General features: G+C 56.8%; 1 protein-coding gene across 1 annotated transcript in view; it reads left to right on the top strand.

Moving 5' to 3' along the window:
- The window catches only part of KCNK5 (potassium two pore domain channel subfamily K member 5), a 36,397-nt gene that overhangs the window by 13,950 nt on the left and 3,157 nt on the right, over nt 1-19,290 (top strand). The window contains exons 2-4 of the mRNA XM_082847344.1: nt 15,763-15,874; nt 17,050-17,216; nt 17,527-17,695. Coding sequence (XP_082703470.1) covers nt 15,763-15,874; nt 17,050-17,216; nt 17,527-17,695 — 448 coding nt within the window. The remainder of the gene's footprint in view (nt 1-15,762; nt 15,875-17,049; nt 17,217-17,526; nt 17,696-19,290) is intronic.

Genomic DNA, 19,290 nt, shown 5'->3' with positions numbered 1-19,290 from the left:
CATACTCCGAAAACTAGTGTCACTTCTGAAATTGCTAAACAACATGTTATTTTTCAGTTTAGCTGCCAGAGGGGTGGCTTCCTGGGCAGCAGTGCTGTTGAACACTTCTGAGGGGAGGGGTCTCAAAGACTGGGGAAACCAGGTGGGCTTTCGGTCTGCAGACCAAGAAGTTTGAGATTGGACACGATCTGATGGTCACCAAGGAGAGAGTGTGGTTCCCCAGGAGAGGCCTGGCAGAGCTGGGGGAGTCCCAGGGGCTGTCCCCAGTGTTGGGGTCAGGGTCCCCTACAAGGGAGGGGATCCTCCAGAGGCCCACGGACAAGTGTTGTCTTAGCCTCTGTGTCTATCCAGCTCTTCCGACTCCTGTGGGGGCCCAAGAAGACTTTGCCCTCCTTGCCTTTTGGACTGACAAAAGACACAAGCACGGGAAAGATTTGGGACAGCCCAGGACCATGCGTGTAATTCAGAGCCCAGAGCATGCTGCAGACCACGGCCAAGGCTTGGGTGAATCCAGGGGTCCAGGGTAAGGCAGACCCTGCTTAGGTAGGATGTGTTGTGTTTGACTGCATCAGTATGGTAATTACCACCCACAGGTCCCTAATTAATTTAATTTTAACATGATATGACTAACTATTGTGGCTGTTTAATTTTTAATTAAAATTCATAAAGTTTGAATTTAGTTCCTCCATCACACTGGCCACAGTCCAGGGGCTCAGTAGCCACATGGGACTGCTCAGATAGTGTCCCAGCAGCACAGAGAGTTCTCTTGGGCAGTGCTAGAGTGCTGATGGAACCTGTCAAGGTTCCTGAGGGCACACTGGCTTCTCTTGGTGCTCTGGGGTGGATGAGGTCAGAGCTGGCCGGCAGCCTTGGAGTGGGGAGGGTGATGTGCCGAGAACCTGAAGCGGGGGTTGCCCCGTCCCCCCCCCCCCCCCCCGGGAAACTTGCAGGCTCCTCTGAGGTGAGCATCCCCACCGGTCTGGTTCACAGACAGCGCGGGTTGGCCAGGGTCTGCTGACTGCCCTGCCCGCTGTGTCCCGTCAGGCTCAGATGAGTGTGTATTGAGCAGGGACAGTCCTGGCCTTGCCTTGCCTTGTCTGCTTTCTTGTGCTGTCTTCCTCTGTCGTTGTAACTCCTCCCATCTGCCTGTCTGTCTCTTGTTAGACCCAAGGCCCTCCTGGGCAGGGCCTGTGTCTTGCTCTTCCCTTATTTTGCCCACATCAGGGCACAGGGCCGGTGCTCGGCAAATCCTTAAGGAATCAATCGACCTGACTTCGAGCTGCGTAACGTGAGAAAAGCTTGCCCAGGACCCTGGTCGCATCTTTCCTTGGGTTAACTTAGGTTGGTAGATCTGTACAGGGGTGTTGGGGGCTGGTATCTGGCCTGATGTGGCATGTGTATCAGGCAGGAATGGCTCCAAAGAGGGGAATGCCCAGAGCCTCGACGTGGGAGGGAAGGTGAAGGGAACCCTGTTCCCATCTTGTCCTCTTGTCCCCCTGCTCTTCCTGGGAGGTAACCCATGGGGCAGAGGGCAGGCCATATCCTGGAAGCCCACTGCTCGATCTTTGGTTTAGCCAACAGTAGCCCAGGCCAGGTGGCCATCTTCAGCAGACGCGAGGGCAAATGGACCTCCCTAGACAAGCCTGAGAAGTGGCCACTCCAGCTGCCACTCAAAGTGTTTCGTGGGAAACTGGGTTCTGCAGGGGGACAGGATGCAGCCACTTGAGGAGCGGGTCTCGCTCCCCTGCTGACCCTTGCGTGACTTAGAAATCTGGTGGCATTTGCTTTCCTGTCTCTGAGCCTCCGCTGTCCGTGCACAATGCGCCGGGAGGCTGGGGGAAAGCCTACCCCCAACGGCAGTGGGTGTTTAGAAACTAGAAGTTCAAAGTCAGGGGCATCTCTAGCTTTGCTGGTGCACCTACTTCACGCTCTTCACGTTCACATCTGCTGAGCCTTCGGACCCATGGCCCTGTGAATTGGTGGGGAGACAGCATTACTCCCGTTTGATCAGTAATGAAACTGAGGTCATGACTTGTAGGGCTGAGGAACAGCTAACGCTGTGCAGGCGTGGGTGTCAAATGTTGCTGCGCGCTCCCAGGAGGGTTGAGGGCTGCCAGAGCCTGGGTGGGTGTCAGGGGGCTCAGCAGCCTTAGAGAATGCTCTTGTGTAAAATTGCAGCCCGGCTGAAGGGGAGCGAGAGAATGTGTGTGTTGAAGGCCTGGTCCCGGTCCTTTCTGCCTCCCGTGTTTCACAACGGGGCTGCCTCAGAGTCAGGACTCTCCTGACGCCATCGGGAGAGTTTCCATTTCCTGTGGCCCAGCCCGTCCCTGGTCCTGGGCCCCAGGTTGGAGGATGGGAGGTTTTCCTAACCACCCCCCACCCCAGCTCCCCTCACCTCAGCCCAGCCTCTCTGTGCGAGGAGGGCTCGCTGTACTTTTCCATACCTTCAGCACAAAACAGCTCTCTGTTGCTTCACCCTGGTTATGCCCCAGTCAGCCGGGGATGGGAGGCGGGTGGGGGACTGTCCCCGCAGGGTGGAAAAGCTGAGGCAGCTGTGCCTTTGTGCTTTTGTGGCAGCGAAGGCAGGGGAGGCGGGTGGGGGGCACCGGTTGCATATATCAGGCTCTGTTCCTTTCCCACTGTATTTGGGGATCCCCTTTGTATCTCATCCCTGTGCTCTCCAGGTAGGGGCGTTGGTGGCCAGAGCCCCTGGTGCAGCTGGTGTGGTGAGAGATCTGTGTCCGGCTGTCTGGGGCTTGGGGAGTCTGCACTTTAGGGCACAACCCCCCTTGCCTCCCGCCTCGCGATGTTCAAAGTTGTCAGCATCGTGGTCTGTCTTTGCTCTTGTCTCTAGTTGTGACTCAGTCTTCCAGCGGTGAGATTTGATCTGGGATTTGATCTGCCATTGAGGCAGAAGGCTCCCCACCCTGCAAAGAGTACCATCCACCCCAAAATGCCTGTGCCGTTTCGCTGGTCGTTTCTTGTACAATTTATTCCAGAGACGACGGAGACCAGCTGTTGTCCGTCTCCAGCTGGAGACTGAACCAAAGGAAATGGGCTTGGACTGCAGCCGGGGGGATTTAGGTTAGAGTCAGACAATAAGGAAGGGTTTTGTGACAGGTGGTTGGCCCTCAGGAGGGTCTGCAGGGGGCTTCGTGGAGAGGCATGGGGGTTGGGTCATGCTTGGAGGCAGCAGGGCCAGGTTTGGGGGGGAAGCGCTGGTTTGTAATAAACAGGCCTGGAGGGTTACTTCATAGGCATGGCGAGACTCCGCTGCCACCTCTCATGTGGGATTAACACCAGCGCCTAGTATCCCCCTGGCCTGTTTTCTTTTCTTTTTTTTCTTTATTTCTTTTTTTTTTTTCCCATTAGTGAAGAGATTTACAGTTTAACCATCTGGTCGTCTTAAACAAATTATAATAAATGGGTAGACTTAATAATCCCTTATCATCAGAACCCTAGCCTTCAAGGATGGGCAGTTACTTATTACCCGGAGCTGCCAGCCGCAGGTGAAGGGAGAGGGGAAGGAGCAGATGGAGGGGTCCCTCTTTTGGGCCCCTGGGTGGAGACAGTTTGACGGTGGTCTGGGGTGCTGTCCTCTGCTGGGTGAGAGGTGAGGGTGTTGGCCACATCCTTCTCCCAAGGGCGTGGGTGTACCCGGATGGGATGAATGTGGTGAGGCTGCGGGCAGCTTTCATCCCGTGGAGGGGGAATCTGGGGGTGTCAGTTGCTGGAGAGCCTTGTCCTCAGGAGCCCAGCAAGGGGGCCCAGGGGAGGCGTCTGTGTCCAGAGGAACAGGGCTGGCAGCTCCCAGGGCTCGGGAGAGCTTTATGGAACAGAGCATCATTTTTGCCCTCTGCTGGAGGAGGCACGAAGCAGCAGCATGCATGGGGCCCGGGGTGTGGGGCGGACCTGTGGCCCTCAACCCTGACACCCATCCTGGGCACCCCCTCTCACCGCCTGCCGGCCTCCTTCCTCAGGAATCCTGATGGTTCCAAAGTCTGCCGTGCAGCTGACTCACCAGGGCTAGGACCTCTGGGGGCTCTGGCCTGGCAGACAGGTAGGGTGGGGTGAGGTGAGGAAAAGGCACTGGGCAGAGAAACACAAAGCCGTCACCCCGGGTGGCCACACCTGCCAGGACTGCCCACCTCATCCAGCCAGAACCCATGTTAAATACAGCACCAGCACCCATCTCCGCCCATCTTCGTGCCCTGGAAGCGTGGTTGTGGAAGGCGTACATCTCGGAGACTGGGTCGTCATTTGGCAAATATCGAGTACCTACTGGTGCCAGGTTCTGTTCTGGGAATGAGGGATGAGTGAAATCTCTGTCTTCAGAGCCCGTAGGCTCTAGGCCAGATAGCAGATACCTGATAGAATGTCATGGGGCGATAAGTACCGTCCCAAGCCCTGATCTTCCAGGTGGTGGTCGCCAGGACCACCATTGCAGGTGACAACTGGCCAGCTCTGTGTTCACAGCTCTGGAGGTATGTGCCCGGGCACAAACCCTTGGAATGGAGGTGGCCTCCCCACCGCCCTGTTCTTCCCAGTTTACTTTTCCACCCAGTGCGCATTCTGTATGCCCGGCACCAAGCTGTGCATTTTCACATAATCTGCACCCCAACCCAAGGAAGTCTCGGTCCCCCCGCTTCCCAGAGACGGAAGGAGAAGCTCAGATGGTGAGAGGACGTGCCCCAGGGGACCTGCTGGTGGGCGATGGAGCCAGGAGTTGAACCCACGTGTGTCTGCTCCAAAGGCCAGGCCTTTCCCCGCTCTGCCCCCGTGCTGCCTGCAGAGGGTCCCCAACTTGACGTGTGTGATTTTGCAGCGGATCAGCAGCTTGTGTCGTCCAGGCTACTGTGTGGGCGGGGGCTCTGGAGAATGGGAAGCCTAAGGTGGCACAGACCAGGGTGGGGCTGCTGAGCTGTTGATGAGTCTCCTTCAGGTCATCAGCCCAGGATGGGGAGACGGCAGGTCAGCAGTTCCTGCCACCTCCTTTGTGGCCTGCTTGAGGGCTGTTTTTAGAAACCTTGAGGGGCTGGTGACTTCCTGTGTTTGCTCCTTCCACCCTACTGTCAGGTTGGGATGAACCTAAGGCATCTCTGGGTGAGGGGGGAGCAAAGCATACGCTCATCCCAAATCATCTCGGGATTAGGTCCACGGGTGTGACACCCTTTTATAACTCTCCATCACCTGTCGCCCGTGTCTGCCTGTCTCCCGTCACTCACCTTCCCTGATCCACTTTGGTTGGCATTTCTGAGCCCTGTCCCAGGAAGGGGGATGGGTGGCTTGCTTGTTTGGTGCAAAGGGCCCTCAACTGAGAGTCAGAGGGCTTCCGGCTGGTTCTTCTCTGTGCTTTGTCATCAGCTTGCTGTGTGAGCTCTTCTGTGTCACTAGCCCTCTCTGATCAGTTTCCTCAGTTACAAAATGGGAATAACAATATCCATTTTGCTTGCCTTGCCCACAGGGTCTTGAGTCTCAGATGAAATTAGGGCCAGAGGAGTGGTAGGTATGAAAGGTGCCTGATGAATGGGGTTTTGGCCAGGAGGAGGGAGATGCCGGCTTTGCCCTCCTCAGCCTCGTTACAGAGGAGTTGAACAGGACCCAGAGAGGTTTGCCGGCTTGCCTGGAAAGGACAAGCCAGGAGCCGAATCCTCTGCATGGATCTCTCACTCCCTAGTGACCCATACCCCTATGGGGAAGGACGGGGGTAATCTGCACACCTGGCATGTTTGAGGTGTCCTGGCTGAGTAATTTCCTGCCCTCGAGTTGTTGACCCACTCGTAGGAAGATGTCTGTTGTCATCAGTCAAAGTAGAAAGATGTCAGATACTCCCAGGATCTGGATTCTGGGGGCGGAGGTGGGGCCAGGTCATGAATCCAGGCCAAGCATCCCAGAGAGGGAAGAGGTACTAGCACAAGGCCATGGGCCGGGACACAACCACCCAGAGCAGGGCAGTGGTTGTGAATTGGGGGTAGGGAAGCTGCAGGTGGATGAAAGGTGCCCCTCTTGTCATTTAAGCCTCACTGCACGTTCCCCCTGCCCCAAGTGCTTCAGAAGATGAGGCAGGGGGTGGAGTTTCAGAACATGGCTCCAGGGGGTTATCTGGTGTGTGTGTTTGGGTGGGAGGGGGCTCTTTCCTATTCCCCAGGGCCGGCTCTCAGGCAGCAGGACTGTGGAGGTCCCCTGGGTCTGCACACACAGGGATTTCCAGTCTCACTCATCAGCTTAGCCCTCCAGGTGCCTGAGAACGCTTGCTGATGTCCCATCCTGAGCTCAGGCCCCACCAGCCCTTGTCTGTTTGTTTTAGCCAAACCCCCGCAGCCCACCCGCGGGGGCAGCCAGTCCCTGCACTGCTCTGCCCTGGCCTCAGCTCTCATGGGAGGGGCGCCCAGCTGCCCCGGGGGAGGGGGGAGTGTTACCGTCCCAGCCTGAGAACAATGGGGGCAGGGTCACCTGCCTTGTTTTCATTGTCCCTCCTGAGTGCAAGCAGGGCTCCCGGGCCTGAGAAAGTCGGAAACCCAGAGGTTTCTGCTGAAAACGCGCTCACCTCTGGCACGGGCTTTCCCCGTGAGCGTGAGAGCTTGCAGCACCTCTGAGCTCTGCAAAGGCTGCTGAGAGATGGCCCAGGAGGGGAAGCCCAAGGGTGGATGGGAGGACAGTCATCCATCCATGGCTGCTGTGCTGACCCCTGGGGCGGGGCTGGACTAGGCCTTCCCCCTAACAAGTAGTGAAGGTAGTTCGGGTCTGGGGCAGTGGTTTTGAAATCGGCTGTACATAATATTAGAGTCACCTGGGGCAGCTTTTAAGCATCCTAGTTCCCAGTCCACACCCCAGGCCATTTCTGTCTGAATCGCTGCGGGTAGGACCCAGGCATGAGTATTTCCCCAGGCTCCCCCTGGGTGATCTCCACGTGCAACCAAGTTAAGAAGCAGTACTGTAGGGACCCCTCGAGCGTGCGTTGAGGGTGAGGGTGGGATACCACTTTCCACCTTGCCTGATGAGGGTGTGTGGGTTTCTGGGGTTGGGGGGATTGTATTTTGTACACCAGGCACGTCCTCCGGCTGGCTGCTTCCTCCCTGGGCTGAGGGAGGGCAGCCTGGCCAGCACCAGGCAGGTTACTTTAGGGACCAAGGCGAAGTGAGGCGCCTTCCTCATCCTGCAATGGGATCTGGGAGGGAATGAGGAATAGGGTTCGCTTCTGACTCGGGCAGCCCGGCTTGCCGGGGGCTCAGGAAGAGCTGGAGCTGGTGGCCAGTGAGCTGAGTCCTGAGAATGAAAATGTATTTTCTCGAATGTGCTGTGGATTTTCCTGGAGCTTGGGAGGTGCTGAACTGGGCCCTGAAGTCGTGGTTCTAGGCAGAGGAAAATGTGAATTGTCCCCAGACAGGGGGACCCCTGTAGTCATAGGCCAACCTCCTCATTTTACAGAGAAGTCACGTTGGCGGAAGTCAAGGGTTCCTGGAGGGTCTCGGTAAGCAACATGAGCAACCGGGGGTCTTCCTGGCTGTACATTGACTTCCTAGTGTACCAACCGAGGCTCCAACAAGTTGTCTTTCCTTCGTTCAGCTAAAAACATTATAAATATCCGGGTAGGCATTGGAGCAAAACTGAAAATGCAGATAAGCAAACCAGAAGTCTGCCAAGTCCACATTACAAGAGCCCAGGTCTGGTCGTAACTGAGATGAGGTGCGGCCCTGCCCCCAGGTCCCTGCACCTGACCCGTAGACACCTGCTCCCCTCCTGGGAGAGACAGGGCCCGGGTGAGCCAGGCCTGCAGCTGGTGTAGGTGTCAGGGTGGCACCACTGGACCCCCGCCAGTGCCCCGCTCATAAACTGGGCCCGCCCTCCGAGCCACACCTGGTCACCTGGGCTGCAGGGAGAGGGCGGGAGGAATACCGAGGATGCCTTCTCCCTGCCCGCGCATCCTCCCTCCTGGATGGGGAGCTGGAAGGCTGAGCCCGGCACCCACACCCATCACCCCCACTTAGGCAGCGGTGAGGGGATGAATCACCTGTGGAGCTTGTTAGCCACTCGGCGCCCAGGTCCACTGCACAGAGTAGCTGCGAGCGAGGCCCAGGCATGGTATTTATTTAAACTCCCAGGTGGTTCCATTGGGCAGCTGGGAATGAGAGTGGCTGCCTCAGGGACCGGGTGGTATCCAAGGTCTCTGAGCCTCAGTTTAGCATCTGGAAACGATTCCGATGCCCCTCCCCCGCCCCCACTTTAGGAAGGTTTGAGAAGCTGAGTCAGCGCGAGAGAGGGAGAGTGAGAGGAGTGAAGGTAATTGAGGGCTTTGATAATAGTCTTCAGTCCTCTAATTCGTCTTGGGGATAAGAGAGGTAACAGGTGCTCACCTTCTTGCCAAGGTACTTTGGGTCTGCCAACAGTCCCCGAAAGACGGTCAAAGGGAGGGCTGGCCGAATAGCTGGACGAGTGAGCTCTACCCCCAGCCCCCTGCCTGCCCATTCCCCCTCCTTACGCTGTGGCAGGGAGCCCCAGTACATGGGATCTGGGGCCCGCCCCTGCCCCCTTTATCTGTTCATCAGTTCGTGGTGTTAAAGGTCAAAAACATTGTTCTGAACGAGCCCAAACTCTAAATATATTTGCTGAAAAGTGCCTGCGTTAGGTTTACTAATCTCCACTTCGGTCTGTTCTGTTCAGAAGCGCCCCCAGCTCCCTTGGCCCCCTACCCTGAGGAGGTTCTTTGTTAGATAACAGATGGACGTGCAGACAGATGTGGACACACAGGAAGGAAGAGCCCAGCCCAGAGCAGGGGGCGGATGGGCATTCGGCTGCCTTGTGAAGCTGGGGGCAGCTTGGCGGGGGCTTCAGGACTGGGGTTCAGAGAAGCCACCACGCCTGGCCTCGGCCTCACCTGGGGAACGCAGCGTGAGGACCAGCGTGTGGCCTTGCTCCCTCCGCAGCCGGCCTGCCTTGCTTGGCTGTGCGGGAAACCGGCCAGGGTGGCGGGGAGCCTCTGGCGGGCAGAGGTCCGGAGAGATGGGCCTTCTGACGGATGGGGTGGCGCATCCTGGGTGTGCCTCTGCCAACTCAGGGGGAGCCTTAACACACCCCCCGCCCCCCAGGTCCCCGACTCGCTGTCCGGGGGCCCAGGAGCACCTACCTGCTAGCCTCGGTGTCCCTGTTCTCACCCAGGCTTGTCCTGCAGGTGCAGAGAAGTAAACCCCTCGACCTTTGATTTACCTTTGGGGACAAGCGGTCTTCCCCCCGGGGTGTCGGGTCACCACTGGGTCTGGTTTCCTCATGACACTGACTGCAGGTGCGTTCATTCAGCGCTTCCAGTGTCCTAGGTGCTTTTCGTGTTTGGGGAAGGTGCTCTTTTTGGCAGATGGAGGAACTAAGGCTGATGGGCCGTCATTTACCCAGAGGCTCGGTGCCAGCATTTGAGAGAGGACCGCCGCCCGCCCAGGGCAGCCCCACGTTTCCATGATCTTCTCCCAGGACAGGGCCAGGTCTGGTTCGAGAGAGAGGCCTGTCGCCCCCCTTTTATTCCTTTCCCTGTTCTCCACACGTCCACAACCCCCTAGGAGAGTTTCCGGAGGGGGCAGGCCTCCCCTTCCTGCAGGAAGGACAGTCCCTCCAGTCACCCCAGGGACTCTCCCAGCCCCACTGCCACCCGCTCTGCCCTCTTGGACGAGGGGGCTTTTGTTTGCCTCCCTCACCTCACCCCTTCCCAGCCCCCGACCCCCAGGACCTTCAGCCCCCCTGCCCTCTGTTCTTGCAGCCTGCTGACCCCACCCTTCCCTCCCCCCCGACACGTTGGATGCCCTGCATTCACCCCCTGACCCCGCCAGCCACACTCTTACAGGGGTCTGACTGTGCTTCCCGCCCTCTTGCTGGATAAAGCCCTGCCCCTTGTTGCTGATGAATTTATTAAATCCACCTGCAGAATAATGCTAGGAAGGGGTTGAAGGAAGGGCGTGAGAGGGTGAGTCAGTCGAGGTCAGAGAAGATATCCTCATTCATTCAAGTTTGTTTACTCACTTCTTTAACAAATGTTTGTTGAGCACCTACTATGTGCCAGGCAGTGTCCTCGGCTCTGGGGATACCGCAGATAAAAGTCCTGCCCTCATGGAGCTTACCTTCTGGGGGGTGGTCTCTGCATTCCCATGGATGTTTCCCTTGCGTTTGCCTGGTTGTGTTCTAGAGACCCGGCTTCACTTCTGTAGCTGAGAAACCCACCCTGCACCCCCTGTCCCCTCTCCCCAGCTGTGGACAGCACAGGGGTTATGAGCCAGACTGCCTGGGTTCACGCTCCGGCTCCACCACTGCCTAGCAAGTTACGCAGTTAGCCTCTGTGCCTCATTTTCCTCAGCTGTAAATGGAGGTGAGCGTACCTACATGACAAGGTTATAAAGACTCAACAAGCCGAGTGATTTAAAGCGCTGTGATTGTGCCTGTCATAAAACAGTGCTCAGATATCAGCTACTATTCAAATAGGAGCTCTCATCTATGAAAGGAGGTGCCCTGCCCACCCCCCAGGGTGGCTGGGAGGGCCAGGTGAGAGGGACATTAAAGGTTCTTCCTACTCCGCCAGGCACCGTGCACACATGACATTAGTCTCATTCCCCTTCCAGGCCGGAGGGACCCAGTGAGTGGAGGCGGAATGAATTAGGGATGGATGCAGCCCAGGATGGTGAGGGGCGTCCGCTTGTGTACCTTGACGCAGCGCGGATCCAGTGGAGGCTGGCATCCAGCGCATCCTGGAGGCTGATCCTACATGGCAGGAAGGGGCCCCCGTGACCTGAGCGTGAGGTCTGCCGCGGGAGCTGGAGGCAGGCAGGGCGGCGGCCCTGTGGCTGCCCCTAGCTGCTGTCCGCAGGCAGGCTGCCACCTGGGCTTGTTTTCCCCACTGGCCTGATGAAGGCAAAGGCCCGACCTCAGCCCTGCTGCCCGTGTCTGCAGGTGGGCACCAGGTACGGGATGTGCCCTCCCTGCAACTCTGCAGAATGAATCTCCAGGATGGGGAGGCCTGGCACTGCCTCTGCACAGGAAACCCCGGACCCCTGGGGGATGAGGCGCCGTGGGGAACCCAGATTGCATGGACAGCGAGATTCTGGGAGGGTGGTGTCTGGGGCAGCATGCTGCCTGAGCCACAGGCAGGGGCGGGAATGTCTCCTCCCGGAGGGCTCAGGTCTGAGTGGATGGGCTGGTTTTAGGGCACTGTTCTTCCAGGTGGTGCGAAGGGGTGGAGGTATGCACTGGCCTCCTTCCTGTGGCCTGTGTGGGACAAGGGTGGGGTACCAGCGGCCAGGGCCCAGATGAGGCAGGCTGTACTCCTGGCTTCCTTGCTTTTAGCATCCCGACCTTAGGCTACTTTCTTAACTTCTCAGCCTTAAGTCCTCGTTTGCAAAATGGAGAAGATGATGGTGTCTTCCCAGCAGGATTCTTTCCTCCTTAAAGATGAGCTGAAGGCACCTGAAGTGCTCAGCGCATTCGGTGCACAGTCACCTCTCAGTAAATCACAGCCGCTTTATTACGAGGGTGACAGGTGGGGAGGAGAGCTCTATTCCATCCTCAAACCAGAGCCGGGGCTGGGCTGTGTGTGGCATCCCCCTCTCCCATCACTCTCTAGGGATGTGTGGAAAATGAAGATGTTGTCTTGTGTGAATTTGGAAGCCAAGTTAAAGAATCCTGTGAGTGAACAGGGGCCGTCTCCTGAGAAAGCTGTTTCCCTAACCCCGGGGGACGGGATGCTGTGTCCAGTGGCTCCCCCTCACCCAGGGATGGCCTCAGTCCTGGGTCAAGCCCCTCTCTTCTGGGGGACCTCTCCACCGGCCAGTGGGACCCTGACCGTAACCAGTGAGGTGTTCCGACTGAAGCCACAGCAACACGGGGTGGGAGCAGGGAGCAGGCAGCCCAAGTTCACATCCGGACCTCTGCTCCCCAAGCCTAGCTTTCCTCCTCTGTCAAGTGATGCCTGGCAGAATCGCAGGAAGAGCCCGTCAGGGAACATATAGAAAAGCCCCAACAAGAGGCGTCTGACACACAGCAGCACTAAAATCCTGCCTGTCTCCCCAGCATTGGGATGGAGCCAGGCTGATTCCCAGGCCAGCTGCTTGGGACCCGTGGGCAGAGAGAAGGCAACAACAGGGGTGCTGGGGGCGTCCAGGGACAGGGAGAGCAGCGAAGGGAGAGAGGTGGGGAGCCAGGCTGACTTGCAAGAGACAGTCTAGAACCTGGCCCAGTTCTGCCAGTTAACCTCTCAGCCACAGTCGCCTGACCTGACCAGTGGACATAACTTCCGCCACTGGCCTGTTGTCAGGGTGAGTGGTGCTTCTGGCCCTGGGGGGCTTAGGGCCCTTCAGAATGTCCCCTTTGTCTGCCCCCCGCCCCGCGTGACCATGGAGAGATAATGGAGGTCAGGGGGACAGCACATGGGGCTGTGGCTCCCTGATAACCCAGGGCAGAGGCTGGGTCTGAGGGCTGTGCCCCAAAGGACACACCACTGGTGGGGTGAAGAGCAGGAAGCCAGCTTTTCTACTGCAAAGCTCCCAGCCATAATGCCCTCTTCAGTTACCCTGTCTTGCCAGCTCTTACGTTTGTTGTCTCCTTAGCCCTTACTAAGCGACCCCCAAGTCGCAGATCACCTTTGGCCATCCATCCAGTGTTATCTCAGTGGGGGCAGCGTGGACGTGGCGTGTGGGGCTGTCCTGTGGGTGGCAGGGCATCTCACCTCTCTGGTCCCTGCTCGCCTCATGTCAGGAGTACCCCCGGCATCCACTAGAGTAGATGTGTGGGAGGACAGGGATTTCGTCCCTTCACTGCTCGCCCCCTGGTGCCTGGACCAGTGCCCGGCACATACAAGGCACATACTCAGGCAGCATTTCCAAGTACTTCCAGAGGGTGCTACCACCCCAGTCGAGAACCCCTGTTCCAGTCACACCTTCACCATCGCTGATGTGTGCTGGTCTCCCTGGGTCTAAACACTTTCCATGATCGGAAATGGATGACTGCCAAGGGCAATCCATTCTGAGGTAGCTCGTTATCCAAAACAGCCACCCCCGTTCCCTCTGGCACCTTGGCCCACTGGTTAACATATCATGAAGTCCGACACCCAAGAATGGAACAGAGTGCCGCCCCATGTGGCCTCACCTGCAGAGGACAATGGGCTCGTTGCCTCCCAGCCCTGAAGAGATAAGGTATTGACACTGCCTGAGATTGTATTTGCTTTTCTTTTGGCAGCCATACCAGTGTTTGTTGGTTTGTGGTCAGCTGAAACCTAAGGACTTTCCCTTTCAACCCTGTATGGGTCAGTGCCTTCTAACCCAAAGTGTAAGACATGAAAAATTTAAAAGACAGCCATATCTTGTTAGTTTGGGCCCATTTTTCCAGTCCAGATGATTTTGAGTCCCAAACTGCCATTGCAGTGTGTTAGCTATCTTCCCATCCCAGCCTTGTCCCAGTGTTGCATCCTTTGCAGATTAAACTGGTCAGCCATCTTTGTCCTTACTGTGTTGTAGATTAAAAGACTGAAGAGGCCTGGCCTTTGGCTTAATGGAGACCTCAGGCCAGGCAGATAATGATCAGTACTTCTTGGGGTTGTTTATCTGCCTTTACGTGGACCCGGATTAACCCCGGTTCCTCCCTACATTTCTCTGTCTTGTCCACGTGAATATCTTTAAGCCCATCTGTTCAGTTGCCTTGTTGCTATCCAGACTGACTGCATTCCACTGAACTTCAAGGCTTTGCAGCCTCTTTGGGGTGGGAGATGCACTTAGCTGAGCATGACTTGCTCTGGTGAACCTGTGCTAGTAGCTTCCAGTGCCCACCACTTCCTCTTCGAATATGCCAAACGTTCTGCTGTCTCCAAAGAAGAGTCAGCAAGAGTTCAGGTTTGAGTTTCTAGAATCCACCCTATTCGTTCGTCTGAGAAGGCGGGGGTAGGGTGGCGGGGGGCAACTTGTCTTCTGACATCTTTCCTGTTCCTCCGGGATTCCATGGGGATGACCAGGGGTGGTGCCCCAGGCCCATGATTTCCTGGTCAGTTGTCATCCGTCTTGGGCTGTGCTTCCTGACAATGCTGCACTCACCACCCCCCATGCCCCCTCCCCCGAAGATGGATATCTGAGATAACAAAGGCTGCGGCCAAAGGGAGCCGAGTAGTTCTGCTTTCCCTGCCATCTGTTTAACATTAACATCCAGGGCCCTGGGACTTTTCATTCTCCTGTTTCGAACGTGGATTTCATGGTTTAGAAAACCTTTTGGGTGGACCTCCAACAGGATAGACCTGTTGGCCTCTTCGTATCTGAACGTCCTGGTGCTTTTGCGTGGAAGTGGCCTGGCCGGCTTGGTGGCCGCTCTCTGAGGGCAGGTGAAGGCAGCCGTCCCCACTTCCCACTTTGCAGAGAGATGCTCAGGAAATAGCAGGGGGAGGCAGGGCGGTGAGCCCTGTGGTTTGACGGCCTGTCAGATGAGCACGTCATCATGGAAAATTCCTTACGAAGTCTGCAGATCCGTTTACACAGGCCTGCCGCTGCAAACTGCACATTCCTTCAGGACAACCCACCCTTCCCTCTTTTCTCACCAAACTTCAGTCGTGCTGCAGGGAGAACTCCGGTTTTTCCATCTCCCTCCTGCTTCCATCCTTCACTCCTCTGTCTTTTCTCGGTCCTAGGCTTGATTTTTAGAGGCAATTTGGTTGAGTTTCTGGTTTCTTAGCTGGTCCATCCTGGGGCTCTCCTAGGGGGCAGGGGCAGGACCCCAAATTGAGAGTGGATCCTGGCCCCTCCTCGGGAGCCGCCTTCTGAGGTCCGGGTCCTGCCAGTGGCAGGTGTGGGTGAAGGGAGGTAGCGCAGGAGGATGGGGTACAGGCAGGGCCTGGGCGGTGAGCAGGTTTGGCAGCTGCCTGTGTTCCTGGAACAGGTAAGGAAGGCCTCTCTGGGGGCCTCCCAGTGCACTTCCCCAGGTGACCTCTCACCTGCTGCCACCCATAGTTGCCGGGAGCTCCGTGGGGACTCATAGCATGAATTTGTCACCCTGAAAAGTACACACCACCTTCTGATGACGTGTCCTGGCCCAAACCTTGAAGTTGCTCAGCCCAGGGCAGAGAGAAAGGGATCCAGAGAAGGGAGGGAAGGGGGAGCTTGTAGGGGGGAGAGGACAGAGTCCCAGGCATGGGAGAAAGGAGGCCAGCTGATATGTCCGCCCTCGGAGGACAGACCCAAGAGCTTACCGAGCTGACCTTAGCAGGTGTCCTGACAGTGGGGGTGAAAGGCATGTCGGCTGTGGGGGGCGGTCCCTCCCAGGCCAACCCTGCAGTAGAATGCATTTCCGGAGGTCCTCCTGTTTTTCTGCATCACATCTGCCTTCTTTCAGAGGCAGAAGAGTCTGCTGCGTTTCTCAAACTGTGGTCCCGGGACCACAACATCAGCATCACCTGGAACCTTGTTAGAAATGCACATTCTCTGACTCCCTCCCAGCCCTACTGAATCAACCTCTGGAGGTGGGGCCCAGCAGGCTGTACTTAAGAAGTCCTCCAGGTGATTCTAGTAAGTTTGAGAAGCACTGGCTCAGTGAGAGAAGGCACTTTGGAGCCGGATTGCCAGGGTTCATATTCTTACCAGCTGTGTGACCTTGGGCAAATCACTTAACCTCTCTGATCCTCTATAAAATGTTTCACCACCCCTAAATTGGAGACAGTAACTGTCACTTTGTTGTGATGATTAAATAAGAATGCTTATAAGGAAGTTTATAAAGTGCTGACCTCTTCTCTGACCTTCATTGTGTCTCTCTTTTTAGATAGTATCTGATGCTGCAGGACAGGGTGTGGCCATCACAGGGAACCAGACCTTCAACAACTGGAACTGGCCCAACGCAATGATTTTTGCAGCCACGGTCATTACCACCATCGGTAAGTCTTCTGGGACCTTCAGGATACCTACTTCCACGTCCTAGCTCCCCAGGATCTTGTAAGAGTCCAGCTCTGGTCACATGGCCTTGTCAAGGTTAAGATCAGGCCAGCTGCACTCTGTCCTTCTGACACGTCCCTGGAGACTTAGTAAGTCCTTGGTGACTGGCCATGCTTAGGAGACTGTTTTCTAGAAGTCCTGACCTGGCCTTTGCAGTAGAAACAACACAGCTTGACAGCCAGAGTTCGAGCAGGCTGCTCACTGCACAAATGCACCCCGTGCTTATTCGCCCGTCTGGGTGTCTGTTCTGGTCATCTATGACTGCATCACCAACCACCTCAGAAGTTCGTGGCTTAAAACACAATTTATCATTATTGTCGGCCATTCTGTGAGTTGGTGGGGTTTGGCTGGCTGGTTCTTGCTTGAGGTCTCTGATGCCGTGGTGGTTGGAGTGGCTGGGGCCGTGGTCATCCACAAAAGCCCAGTTGGCTGGAAGTCCAAGATGGCTTCTTCTATCGCATGTTTGGTAGTTGATGCTAGCTGTTGCTGGGGAGCTTAGCTGGGTCTGATTGGGCATCTCGCAGTGTGGCAGCTGGGTTTCAAGAGGGAGACTCCCCAAAGTGAGCATTTCAGGAGATCAAGGGGAGAAGCAACAAGGCTTCTGATAAGGACTTAACTGACTCAGGGTCCCTTCTGCCGCATTCCATGAACAGGTCACTAAAGCCCAGATTCAGAGGGAGGGGAATTAGAAGCCAGCTGGATGTGAGCATAAGAAGGGACGGAATTAAGAATCGCCGTCTTTGGAGGCCGTCTACCACAGTGCTTCTGGGGCGTCTACACAGAGAAACTACTAACTTGTGCCTTGTAGCTTGCGCAAGGGTGCTATACGGACTCGTGGAGGACTCGCTAATGGTGGAGGCTTAGTCCGCCTTCAGAGAGCTCCCAGTCTGACGGAGGAGCCCATACCGTCATAATTGCTATAAATGATCTTGATCATAGCATGGTCAAGGGAAATTTCATTTCTGAAGCATTGATATTAATCAGCGTCAAGTGACCTTAGGGAATGGGCTTTCCTCGGGCTGGCTGTGTGGCGGGGGCGGCGGAGGCAGGTGCCACTCCGAGTCTGGGTCCATCACCCCCGCCGTGGCTCTGTCGGCCTCACTCTCTTCTTCCTCAGGCTATGGCAACGTGGCCCCCAAGACCCCCGCCGGGCGCCTCTTCTGTGTCTTCTACGGTCTCTTTGGGGTGCCGCTCTGTCTGACATGGATCAGTGCCCTGGGCAAGTTCTTCGGGGGACGTGCCAAGAGGCTGGGCCAGTTCCTCACCAAGAGAGGCGTGAGCCTGGTATGTCCCCACCCCTAGGTCCTGGGCAGAGATGGGGGGACCCTGGCAGGTGATGGGGGGGGTGGGAAGGATCTCAGAATTGGACAGAAGTGTCAGGACAGGTGGCAAGGGAGCAGTTTCAGAGCCCGCTGCCCTCCTGGGTGAGGCTGGGAGCATCACCACCAGCCCCCTCCCCTGGGCAGTGAGCCTCCCAGGCCTGGTGCCCACCCGGCCTCACCTCTGGCTGCCTCCTCGGCCCTCTGGGTGCTCTGCTGGGCTCCCCCCGGTCTCCACCGCCGTCTGACTTGGTCTCCCTACCCGTCCCCCTCAGCGCAAGGCGCAGATCACGTGCACGGCCATCTTCATCCTGTGGGGCGTGCTGGTCCACCTGGTGATCCCCCCCTTCGTGTTCATGGTGACCGAGGAGTGGGACTACATCGAGGGCCTCTACTACTCCTTCATCACCATCTCCACCATCGGTTTCGGCGACTTCGTGGCCGGTGAGTCCTGCCCCTTGCCTCTGCCTCCCCACCCTGTCTTTCTCTGCTTCTCCTCCAATTTCAATTCAGCTGACCTTTACTGGGGGCCCTGGTAGGCGTCCAGTGTCCTGGGCCTCCACCCAGTGGGATCCTGCCAGTTGCAAGAGGAAACCAAGGCACAGAGTAATTGCAGACGTTTTCTATTTGTCTTTCTTGGAACGTGGCTTTTCCCTCCTTCTTCTCTGTTCGTGTTTGGCGTCTGGTCTCTTCCTCTCTTCTCCCCCGTCTCCTGAGCTTAGGTGCTTAGGTGCACTGGGGGCTGGAGGTAGAGCCTTCTGCCTGCAGGGTCCACGTCACAGCTGCCTCTTCCCATCATTCCCAGGCGCTGAGGGGGCTGTGCTGGATGCTTGGCTCAGAGACCAGAAACTTTGCTCTTGCCACTGGCAGCTTAAAGACCAGAGAGGCCTTCCCCCAAGCTGCCCTGCTCCCTCGGGCCCGGACCCTCCCTCCCTCCCACTCCTCCCCTACTTAATCCACACGGGCGATAAGATTCTTTGGCCCCTTTGTCTGTCGGCTCCAGCCGCTCATGTCCTTGGGCCGGTGGCCTGCACAGCATCTTGGTTCTTAATCTTCCTGACACCCCGTTTGGCTGCACGGGCCCAGTGGCTGCTCCCTCAGTGCCTGCTGCCCTGCCCAGCTGACCTTCACCTCTGCTCCAGGACCTCCGATCTCTCCCCTCCCCCTTCCTAGAGCCAGGGACAGGTCACTACCCTCCTGCCCCATTGTAAGGGGAGACTCGGAATGCTGGGAGGGGGCGGCTGAGTGGGTGGGAGAAGCAGGAAAGAGAGGCCTGAACACGCCACTGACCCTGGCAGATCTGAGCCTGCTGTCTTGAGAGATAAATTTAGACGGAGGCACGACCCTGCCATTGTCTAGCTGTTGGGGCCCAGAGCAGGCTAAGGAGGACCCTTCGTATCAGGGAAGCACAGAAGGGTGTTTAATCATACTTTCTCAGCTCCAGCAAGACACCAAACCACTGCCTCAGTTTCCCCATGTGTAAAATTGGTTTAAAAAAAAAAAGTAACGGTGCATACCTCACAGGGTTTTGGACAATCAAATGAGTTGCTATTCATGAGTGCAGTGGGTAGGGCCCGGCTATATTAGTGTGCCCCGGTTGTCATCATAACCTGCTTATGACCGGAGTCCTGAGCAAGATGGACAGCACCTCCTGGCTGCAAGGGAGACAGCCCTGCCTTCAGACTCCCTCCAGTCTGATGAGGGGGTTATAGCCCTTGCTCTAAGGGAGCCCCACTCCAGAAGTGGCCCCCTTCCTCCAGTTGCTTTTCCAAGTTTCTCCCCAGTCTCAGGGCAGGAAGGGGGACACAGGATACGTAATAATATGGATCAACATGCCTGGAGGTGTAAAGTGAAATCTCCGTGATCCTGGAGGGTAGGGGAGTGAGCAGAGCTGTGCAGGGTGACCTGGGAGGGCTCCCTGGAGCAGGTGTCTGGAGCCTGGCCACGGAAGTGGGGGTGTGGAGAGGGCAGAGCCCTCCAGGCCATAGGAGGAACCAGTAGGACGAGGGTAGATACAGGAAGTCAGGAGGCAGGCCAGA

Source organism: Leucopleurus acutus (assembly GCF_964270905.1).
Source record: "Leucopleurus acutus genome assembly, chromosome: 10".
Taxonomy (NCBI): domain Eukaryota; kingdom Metazoa; phylum Chordata; class Mammalia; order Artiodactyla; family Delphinidae; genus Leucopleurus; species Leucopleurus acutus.
The sequence above is the reverse complement of the archived record's forward strand: the minus strand, read 5'-3'. Positions and strand labels throughout refer to the sequence as shown.